General features: G+C 38.1%; 1 protein-coding gene across 1 annotated transcript; it reads right to left on the bottom strand.

The window, feature by feature from the left end:
* Positions 1-5,709: 5,709 nt before the first annotated feature.
* Positions 5,710-6,439, bottom strand: LOC135701194 (bolA-like protein 3). Its single transcript, XM_065221955.1, has 3 exons — positions 6,299-6,439; positions 6,041-6,130; positions 5,710-5,925 (listed from the first exon to the last, which is right to left on the bottom strand). Exons 1-3 carry the CDS (start codon positions 6,341-6,343, stop codon positions 5,740-5,742), a joined length of 321 nt encoding a protein of 106 aa, XP_065078027.1. The 5' UTR covers positions 6,344-6,439; the 3' UTR covers positions 5,710-5,739.
* Positions 6,440-11,179: the final 4,740 nt, after the last annotated feature.

The raw sequence follows: 11,179 nt of genomic DNA, 5'->3' as shown, positions 1-11,179 counted from the left end.
AAGCTGTATCACCATTTATATACCCACCATGCCTCCGGCGACGTCCTAGTCCGTCACTGTCCGCACTGCCGGTATACTGTCCAATGCAATGACATTTATATAAGGTCTGGTGTTAGAAGCAAAAATATTCTAAACATTGCTGAACATCTGCGAACAGATAGAAATACGTCACTGCCAACTGTTTCGTGTAAAAATATAAACATTGCAATAAAATCAAGCTAAGTAACATTGATCGATTCTCTTCGTCAACTTTCTCTTTCCTTAATAACTTGAGCATATAACCGTTTCTTGTTGTGTTTGTCGTATTAAATGCTGGATAAGAGCATCTTTTATCGATCTGTGTGCTGAAATTACCTGGGAATGTTTTTATATGGCCGTGGGGATACAAAGAGAAAGTCGACGAAGAGAATCTGTCAATGTTACTTAGGACCTACTGCAATGTTCAGCTTGAAATACTAACACCACTATACTGAACCAAAACATCCGCAATACTTCGAATGATTATTGCATTGCTCGAGCCCTTTAACAATATGCATTCGAATTTCGGATGATTTTCTTATGGTTGAATTCGTCGTCAGATGATGAACATCCATATGACTGTCATCCAAATACAGGATGATTTTCGTTTGAAAATTAGCTATAACACATACGGCACTCAGAGGACAAACATTTAAGAATAGTGTGACATGCAAGTGCTTTTAATTAGATTTATAATTTGATAATCTACAAATCCATACTGAATAGCCATCATAAGCCATTCCATTAAGCATACAAAAAATTTTCGTGGTGGAGAAAACCTCCTCCACCACGAATTAGCCAAACATTGGTTTTCATGCTTTACCTATGTTCGTAACAGCTCTGATAGCGATGCATATGCTTCCACCTCGTTTGTCAGCTCAGATCAGCAAATGACGTTCGATAGAAGTATTTATATCATCGTTTTGAATGATTTGCGTTATGGGGCTGAACCACCCTAATAACAATGTTATGGTTAATTTGCTTAACGACGTGTTCGAGGTATCATCCAAACCATTTGTGGAATAGTTCAATCATTAGGGTTATCGTTCGTTTATGGTATTTTTTTATTAGGGCAATACCATATGCATTTCCATTTAGTATGACAGTCATTCTGCAGAGAGCATTACGCATTTCAACTGAAGGCCCTATCCCTTCTCATAACAAGTTTCATCCTGTATTCGAGAGGAAAATCACTGATTTCAAAACAACCGTCATCCGGTTGCAGCTATCATTCGAAAAAGCGATTTCGGTGTTTTGTTTTGAATGGTCTGAGGTTTCATTTGATCAGAGGATGATGTTTGTGTACAGTGTAAATATTTTTGCCCATTTTTCACTAACACGAACCTACACGAACACCTGATGCTTTGTTCGATTCTCTTAATCGACTGTCTGGAGTCCTTTTTGATTAAGTCGTATGTAACATTTTTGTCAATTAGAGAAACGAGGTGTTTTGTTTTGGTGAACAAAACATTGTTTCTATTTTCAGTGAGATATATTATTCTTTCAAAATTCTCATTAACTAACATCTCAGGAGTGCTTCTATCGACTGCAGAATATCTCCAAAGCAGCTCGGAAGGTTTTTCAAAATGTCATCAAGGAAAGCGAGATACCCAGGTTTGTTGAGAAACACATATTGGATGTGAATTATTTGGCTAGTACGGCTAATAGAGTTCTCTACCACCGTTAGTATTAGTGAGCAGTTTCACTAATACAAGCGTTTTACTGGTTGAAAATAAAAAACAATCCGCTGTCAAGTCGAACACTTTGACAGCTGATTTCGTGGTTGAAAATAATAAGCAAATCGATTTTACACGGCTACACTAGCAACGATGTATTGGTGAAATCTTGCGGCAAGAAGTCAATACCGACTTGCTTCACTCTTCAGGTTAGCACGGAAGACACCCGGAAGATTTACTGCATTCTGGTGATGGCTGGAAGATGAGCTCTAGGAAAAGATCGAAAAGAGCTACATCCGACGACATCCGGCTTGGGATTGATCTCTTCAATCATGAAGTGTTCCCGAGTAGCTTTCGAAAGGTCCTCATAGATTTATTAAACGATTATTGAAACACGGACATTTGTACAAAATAATGTCCCGGTTTATTTCAGCTTCTTTTTTCGTTCAGTAATTATAGATAAGCATAGCTTTATAATAGTTTCCACACGTCATTGTTGAGGATCAGATCCCGACATCGCTTCCGGAATCACATTTAATCCTCTTTTTTTCCTTGATTTGTTTTCCGTGCTGAGCACCAATACTACCGACGCCAGGGAGGTAGCTCTCACGCCTGAACCCTACCTATCGACCCATCAACTCATGAACCGGGGACCAACGGCTTCACTTCCCTTGGAAGGAAGGCGTGATCAGAGATGTTATGCCTCAGAGGGTCTAGTATAAGAGAGGAGCGGATTCAAAACAAACTGCTTTGGCAACCTATGCCTAAGTGACTTCTAGCAACACTGCCAATGCAATCAATATTTTTAATTCTTTGGTACAAACTACGTAAATATTTACCTTTTTTTTTTGACAAAACCCAGGTAATCATAACGTTTGATTATTGAAAACAATATGAATGAAGAAAAGAGACCAACTGCTGTCATGATTACCTGAGATTTGTCAAATATTCTAAATATTTACATCGATTGTATCGAAGAAAAGGTGGTGCTCGATTGGCTCTGGCTTTGACAGTTCGTTTGGCTCCAAAGCAGCCACACGCAGAAAAAAAACATAGTGCAATCAAACAAATTATCAAATCAAATGATCATGTTAAACAAAATTTTGAATAGAATATGGATCAATAAAACTGATAGATTAATTCAACAACAAAATTGAGTTGGGATAATACTACTAATTTTATTGAATTGAACATCGGCTTTTATTGATTTAAAAAAATGTTTGCTTGAATCCAATTGAAGCATTATTTAAAGTAATTGTCGTTTTTTGTTGCATTCAAATGTTATTTTTATTGTTTCAAAACCAAATTTATTTAAATTCTCAGGTCAGATTAGCTGTCATTATAAAAAAATAAACCCACATTTTTCAATTAAGGTTTCAATTAAGTTACTAACTAAGCCACTGTTTTTTATTAATTTATTTGGTGCGTGAATGGGTGGAAGAACATGTTTCCCTTGTGCGCCTTTCTGTACACCATGGTGTGGATTCTAATGTAATTGTTGGTGGAGGAGGAGTTCCTGAAATGATAGAATATTAGAAAATGCCAAGGAAAATGATCATTTTACTTTTTTGCTTCTTTATTAACAATGTTATGATGTCGATACAGACTGACAGTTTGAAACGTGCATTACACACACAATGATAAAAAAAGATTTAAAAAAAATTGTGCTGGTTTGATTTAAATAGGCTTCTTTATTGATTTGAAACTTCATTATGAACTGAAATAAATCGAAATTTCGTATTAAATAATAACAAAATATTTTATTGGTTTACGTCTCAGTATTTTTTCTGCGTGCAGTTTGCTCCTCTCTTACACGGTAATCACAATAAACTCTCTTATGACTATAAAGTACGCTCTTTCTTTGGAAAATGGGACTACCCAATAAAGGAGTATACTGTTTTTACTCTCTTTTGCGTAAATTGAATGTACGTCAGAATCTGCATACTTTTTACACCACATAGTAAACTTAAAAATGCGTAGTTTTGACAACCCGAACAAAGTATAAATGCGTAATTTATACTCCCACATGCATAGTTAAATGCATAGTTTTCACATTGAAAAAGAAAAAAAAAAATACCTAGGATAAAACAAATTTTGTATTTCAAGTTCGTTTCAAATATTGAATAAAAATGCATAAGAATTTTAACAGTAATATTTATTTATTTAATTAAATGCAATAAATCCTTTCTACATTTTATTCGCATCAATCGTCAAAACACTTACACCAATCCATCAAATCAGCGGTGCTGCCAACTCCTCCTCGACTCCCAATGCATCACGTTTGGTGGCTTTTTACCGCCTTTTCTGGACAGTTGTCCCATGATTCGGAGGCATCCACGGACATGATCTACATTATTTTGAAAATTTCATTTAACACGTTACTTTTTTATTCGGTTAAAATTTTTTATTTGGTTAAAGATAAAAGTAAATGCTTTAATTACCTGCCAGTGTCATGAAGACGTCCTGTTCCAAAGTGTTGGACCATTCCTTCATTTTCCGCTGACCCACCGCTGACACTTTTACCACCTTTTACAGTTATAATCCGGGAACTGAATTAAAACGCTGCTTTTCCAATGAAAGCTATTTTGAAAATGGCGGCACGTCACGGCATAAATTTTGTTTTCTCAGCGGCGACTACTTTTTACACATTTTTGTTCGTCGTTGACATACTCGGAAATGCATAAAAAGTACTCTTCATTTGTAACTAAAATCTAAACATTTTTTGACGTATGTATAAACCGTATTCTTGAAAATGTGTAAAAAATAGTCATAAAAGGAGTATTCTAGAATAACCGTGTATACAAGACCCTCTCTAGAAACAGATAGTGCACCGTAAAAATACTCAGAGGGAGAGATGGGCAGAGAGAATGTTTTGAGCCAAACGAACTGTCAAAATCTGAGCCAATCGAACATTCCAATTAGATTTTTCAGAGGATTTCGTATTCTTACTAGAATAAATTTGAGAGTATTGCAATCGTACAGAAATTCAATCACCTTTATGTTTTGTGTGCTTCTCAAATTCAACTAGTTTTTGGAACCAAAAACATTATTCTAACTCTATTGATTAATTGATCTTCGTTGGTTAATAAATGGCACCAAGAAATGTGCAAAATATTGCAATGCAATCAGTTATTATTTTGCACGTAAATCAAATCAAAAATAAAAGCTATTTGAAGTGCTAGCTTTTAGCAAGGGTTGCAAGATAATTTAGGAACAAATCCCTGCTGCCGAATTGTATTTTGTTTTCTCCGCCTATCTCTCCCTTTAAATATTTCTAGTGCACGGTATATAAATAAATAAAATGTAATATATAATATATCAAAATATAATATACTATGTGGGATTTTCAATAAAATTAAGATAATCTAGATTAAAGAGCCTGAATTTATAATTATTCTCTTTAATCTAGATGTGTCACCAACCTCGAGAGAATCGATCACAGCAGATAGGACCTTTTGAAATGTGCCTCTAGATTTAGCACCCCCAACACCGTTTGTCGGTAAAGTAGTACAAACATTTCATAAATCAGCTGAGCACTTCTGCCATCGCATTCACTCCGACACGTTCGCCCGCTAGTTGGTGCATTCTGTCTCACGCATATCGCAGTGTAAAAAGTGCATTATCCCCTCACAAATTGCGGTCAAGGAAAAGAATTTCGCTTCGCGGTTTGTTTTTATCGTTGAATGTTGATTCGTTGTGCGGTTTTCTGTGCGTTATCAATTTCTTTGTAGAGCCATATTGAGCGATAAGTAGTGTTTGCTCGCATTATTGAAGCTGATCGGCCATTACAAGTTTTGATCGGCTAGTATTCTCGCGTGAGCTTGGTGCATCTATTGTTGAACCTAGAAGAGAAACTCCGTGTCCCCGTTGTTCTTTTGTTATTCTGCGTAGAAAGAGAGTTGAAAAGTGTCGGGTCAAGTTTCAAGTGCATCAACGCCCTTGGAGGAAATCTGCAAAGTACACTTTCATTGGTGAGTAACCGCGTTCCCATCCCACAGTAAATGATTCGTACAACTTGTTAGGGCATCAAAAAAATCAAATTTATTCACTCACTAGGCACGGACGTGTGTATCCTGAGGCCGTGCATGTCTTTGATTTCGCTTTTGAGCGTCTCCGTTATCAGTCGGTGCTGCTTCACCGTCGATAAACCCTTGAACTCTGTCGTTTCCACGTAGATTTCGTACATCGATCCGCAACCGCCGGAGATGTCGCTTACCACTACGTTTTTAGCCTACGATTGCGCCGGTTGGTTGTTGGGAAGACAAACAGAGATTAGATAATATCATGGTCAATAATTGCTCCACATTGTCCTGATAAGCCTCTCATCATAGACATTGCCCACATACCTGAGGGAATTTATTTTGAAGTGTTTTTCTCAGGGCATCCTCTGAATTTTTAGCAGCTCCAGCTGTTCCTGACCAAACTCGGCTTAAAATCTAGAATATACACAATCAAACGTGTGACGGGTTTATCATTAAATTTCAATCATAGAATATAGGTCAGTGAAGGCAAAACAGGTATAGAACGTAGATGTAAACATAACCTTCAAGAAGAAAAAAAATATCAGGTTGTCCTTCACGCAATCCACTCCATTTTTCACTCACCGAAATGTATCGCTGTCCGGCCAGTCGCATCATATTGTGGCTCATTTCAACGAAATTTTAAATGTTTAACTTATAAATCTACAATTTTATCACTAGGAATTTAGTTCTACTGATTACCAGGAGAAGAATATTAATGCTGCGAGCAGCATAAAAACACTCCGTACTTTTTATGAAACTGTGTGCCGGATTTGTTATGAAACAGATTTTGCCTTGCGCTCGAGCTTCGCCTGCTTTATCGTCCTTCATTTTGATGGTTCATTTTCAGCAACTCGCCCAGCTCAGCGGGCGAGAAATAATGGGGTGTAAGCTTGGGTGTTAGGAAGAGCTTTTTATTTCTAATAAAAGCTCGACTTTTAAAACGAAAGCTTTGATGGCGAACAATGGGTTGCTGTGGAAGGTATCATGGTCAAAGTCGTAACGAATTAAGATTTAGATGTGTTTTATTGGCGATCTAACGATAGCGCTCGTGGCGAATAGGAGAAGTGAAAAATGATGTTGAAATATTAAAAAAAACGTCGACTTTCTCTTTGTATCCCCAGGGCCGAATAAAGACATTCCCAGGTATTTTCAGCACACATATCGATAAAAGAAGCTAATACTACACGGCGAATGAGAACGACCCAAATTTGAGTTTAGTTCACTCATAATCGTCAAAAGTGCAGGAACTCAGCGATGAGTAAAATTTGTCTCATGGTTTCTTGTGGAAAACCTAAAAAATCTGCCGGAAAATGAGGAAATTGACGAAAATTTTATTCAGTCTCCTAGTAGTACCAATAGACTGAGTGAATGCAATCTTTACTTTTCTCAAATTCAGGAATTTTTCCCTGGAAAATCCTGGAAAAACCTGGGAAAACATGAGGCAAATTAACTCATCGCTGAGTTCCTGCACTTTTGGCGATTATGAGTGAACTAAACTCAAATTTGGGTCGTTCTCATTCGCCGTGTACAAACACAACAAGAAACGGTTTCGTTCTCAAGTTATTAACGAAAGAGAAAGTGGACGAAGAGAATCGATCAATGTTACTTAGGACCTAATGCAATGTTCAACTTGATTTGTTTTTTATTACTGAAACCATCATAAATTTGTTTTCCTATTTGCCGCAAGCGGCACATTATGTTATTGTTATATCGCCAATTGATGAGTTTAAGTGACGGTCGACCAGCAGATGGAAATGATGTGAAAAATGATAATGACGTTTTGCTACCTGTCAAATCGTATGGAATATATTTTAGTACATCATCAGTTTTGTAAATGCAAATCTGAAAACTAGGTGTCGCATGGCCAGATTTACCTTTACCAGAATTTTGAAGTTGTCAGCAAGTTGATAAATTTTTGGATCAAAATAAGCGAAACTATTAGAGTTGTTTTTCAATTGATGAATCTACACAAAACTGCACCAGTGCATGCGACACCTTGGTTTGAAATCCAAAACCACAAAAGTGATGATGTACTAAAAAATATTCCATACGATTTGACAGCTAGCAAAACGTCATTATCATTTTCACATCATTTCCATCTGCTGGCCGACCGTAACGTAGATTCATCAATTACCTGTAGGTACACATCAATCGAATGACAATGTTGCTCTGGGGGGTATTCTACTCAACACGCAAGGGAGCATCCATGGCTTTCGTGAACTGGTGCGGCTTGCCACGTTTTTTTAGGCATAGATCTAATGTCTTCGCCAAGCTAGTTCTTGAACATTTATCAGTTGAATGAACATCGGATTCATGGATAAATTATTATTTTTTTTTTCCTTTGGTTTGTTTTTTCCGTCGATCTTGTTTTCCGTGCTGAGCACCAATGCTACCGACGTGCCAGGAAGGCAGCACCCACACCTGGACCCTACCTATCGACCCATCAACTCATGAACCGGGGACCAACGGCTTTACTTCCCATCCGAAGGAAGGCGTGATCAGAGATGTTATGCCTCAGAACATCCCGGCGGCGCCGACTGGGATTGAACCCAGGCCTGCTGGGGTGAGAGGTAATCACGCCTAACACTACACCACCGGCGCCGTTAAATTATTATTTGTGTAAAAATTATGGAGACGTGACCAACTAAATTAATGAAACAAAGTTTAATCCGGTAGGATTGTATTCGGATACGATTTGCAGCCATCGATGGAATCATGCAGGTATTTCGTTGGTTTTAAAGCTTGAGTCATTTAATATCTGGACGCACTGTTTATTTTATTGCAGTGCTCCTAGCGGTCGGATCTGGAATGTTTTGACAGAAGTTTGTTTTGAAATGTTTCCTCTTTCAGTGATGGAAAGTTCGTCATGATTTATTTGTTTAAAGGAAGTTTAAAGGCGTTGAGAACGGTTAGGGCAAACCCAGGGCTGTCGGATTATTTTATCGCCAAGGAATTCAATGCCAGCCAAAGCGCCGTCAGAAGGATTCGTCAGCCAGAAGGATTTCGATCTTTTCGGGCCAGTAAGCAACCAAACAGGACACTGAAGCAGAAGCTAGTGGCCAAAAGACGAGCCCGGAAGTTGTACAATGAGGTTCTTACAAAGTACGAAGGATTCATCCTCATAGACGACGAAACTTACGTGAAGATGGATTATGGGCAGCTTCCCAGACAAAAGCTCTATAGAGCCACTGGTCAAGGTGAGGTCCTTTAGCAAGTTCAAACTAGTTTTTGTCGATAAATTTGCAAGAAAGCTTCTGATCTTACCGATGATCTGGCAAGGTATTTGCGGCTGCGGACAAAAAGCCCTGGTTTACGTGACGAACAAGACTGTCAAAATGTACAAGCAGGAGTGCCTGAAAAAACGTATTCATCCGTACATTAATACCACAGACAGACATACAAATTAGTACCGTTGTACTTCTTTAATCTAGTACCTCAAAACGTACCATTTGTGGTACTAGCTTAACAACAGTGAACTTTGTATGTCTGTACAAGGTATAAGCAACAATCAATACGAAACTAACGATTTTAAATTGGCTCACCACTTTAGTAGCCTATTGGTCCCAAGTAAACGATTAACGTACCCTATTCTAGTTGAAATTCTATTACTACACTATGTTTGTTTTGATTCGCTATGAAAGTTTGACAGATAACATCAGGGGTGTGTGGATTCATGCAGAACATGCAGGGGTGAGTGAAATAGCTTGGGACTGCTTGGGACCGTTGTTCTGGTACTGAGTGAGCCAAAAATAATAATGATTTTCTTCGGGACCCAGTGGTCTTAGAGTTACCTCTATGGTATAAGCATAGAGGTAACTCTAAGACTAGAAGGTCCCGAAATAACGATCTCAACTTTTTGGCTCAGCTCTGGTACTCTCTTCGGTCCCAAGCTAATCGATTCACCCCTCGAAACATAGGAAAAACCAATAACCCCTCATTTTATCTGTCAAACTTTCATAGCGAAACAAAACAAACATTGCGTACTACTAGAATTTCGACTAGAATGGGATACGTTAATCGTTTGCTTGGGGCCAATAGGCTAGTTTCGTATTGATTGTTGAGCACTGCAAACCATTCCCATCAACACAAAATGGTCGTTTTTCACCACATGGTTCACAGGATGCAAACTCTTCCTTTTAGCGATACAGGCAAATCAAAGGAAATAGCTCACATTTTTGAAATTGCTAGACTTAATGGGTATCAAGAAGAAAAAAAAAACAATTCAAGCAGTAATCGTTAAAAGAACAAGGGATAATTTTAGGCGTACTTTGACAACTCTTACACCAGTAACTTAGAGTTTAAAACGGGTAGCGGTGAATTTCGACAAAAACATTACCAAACCATTGATTTAGAAGTTTTGGCCTAGCTTTAGTATTCAGCAGCAGGACAAATCAGCTAAAGTCACTGTTAGGATCAACAAAAGATTAAATGAATGTCTTAGGGAAATCTGCAGTCTACAAAATCTCTTGTCCAGATTGCAATAAAATCTACATTGGTCAGACGAAAATGACTTTATAAACAAGGTTTAAGGAACACATCGCAGAGGTAACAAAGGTTAACAAAGAGATGGATAAAGGACTTCATTATAAATTTAAATCCAAGGTTGCAGAACATATAACAAAGGGCCACAATTTGACAAAGGGTAACATTAATATCCTGTGGAGTGTGCCTTGAAAACTGGACGTAGCAGAAAGTTTAGAAATATTTAAACATAATCCATCAACATTGCTTAATAGAGATCAGGGGAACGGATACTCGAGACTCTTTAGCATGCTACCTAAAACCACACATCGTAGCATGCATCTACCTGTGGGAGACTAAATTTAGGTACCTGGATAGGTAAATTGTGACATGGCAGTGGATACCTGCTAACTTTTAGTACCTATTGATAAGTATATAACTCGTAGATAAAAGATGGAATCTTCACTGGTGTTGAGTACTTGGCACTGATGAAGTCTGCAAGTAGTAGACGAAATACGCGTATCAGTCAAAAGATAAGCAATTATAACGGAATTAAAAAGGAATAAACGAACACATTCAAAGCTTCATAAAGGGATTCCGTTAAGAGGTTCGACAAATTTAAAAGAAAGGTTCGCGATACTAAGCACAACTCATGAACTTTAATCACGTTTGCCAGTACAAGATCATGATTTTCAGGAATAGCGGTGCTGGTGGTGTAATGGTAAGCGTGATTGCCTCTCATCCCAGCAGGCCTGGGTTCAATTCCAGTCGGCGCCGCCGGGATGTTCTGAGGCATAACATCTCTGATCACGCCTTCCTTCGGATGGGAAGTAAAGCCGTTGGTCCCCGGTTCATGAGTTGATGGGTCGATAGGTAGGGTCCAGATGTGGGAGTTGCCTCCCTGGCGTTGGTAGCATTGGTATTTAGTACGTAAAACAAGATCGACGGAAAACAAATCAAAGTAAAAAAAAATTATTTTCAGAACAGAGTTCACGTTTCTAT

Source organism: Ochlerotatus camptorhynchus, unplaced genomic scaffold, assembly GCF_037179485.1.
Source record: "Ochlerotatus camptorhynchus isolate MF236.1 unplaced genomic scaffold, CSIRO-AGI_Acam_v1.1 ptg000150l, whole genome shotgun sequence".
NCBI lineage: Eukaryota > Metazoa > Arthropoda > Insecta > Diptera > Culicidae > Ochlerotatus > Ochlerotatus camptorhynchus.
The sequence above is the reverse complement of the archived record's forward strand: the minus strand, read 5'-3'. Positions and strand labels throughout refer to the sequence as shown.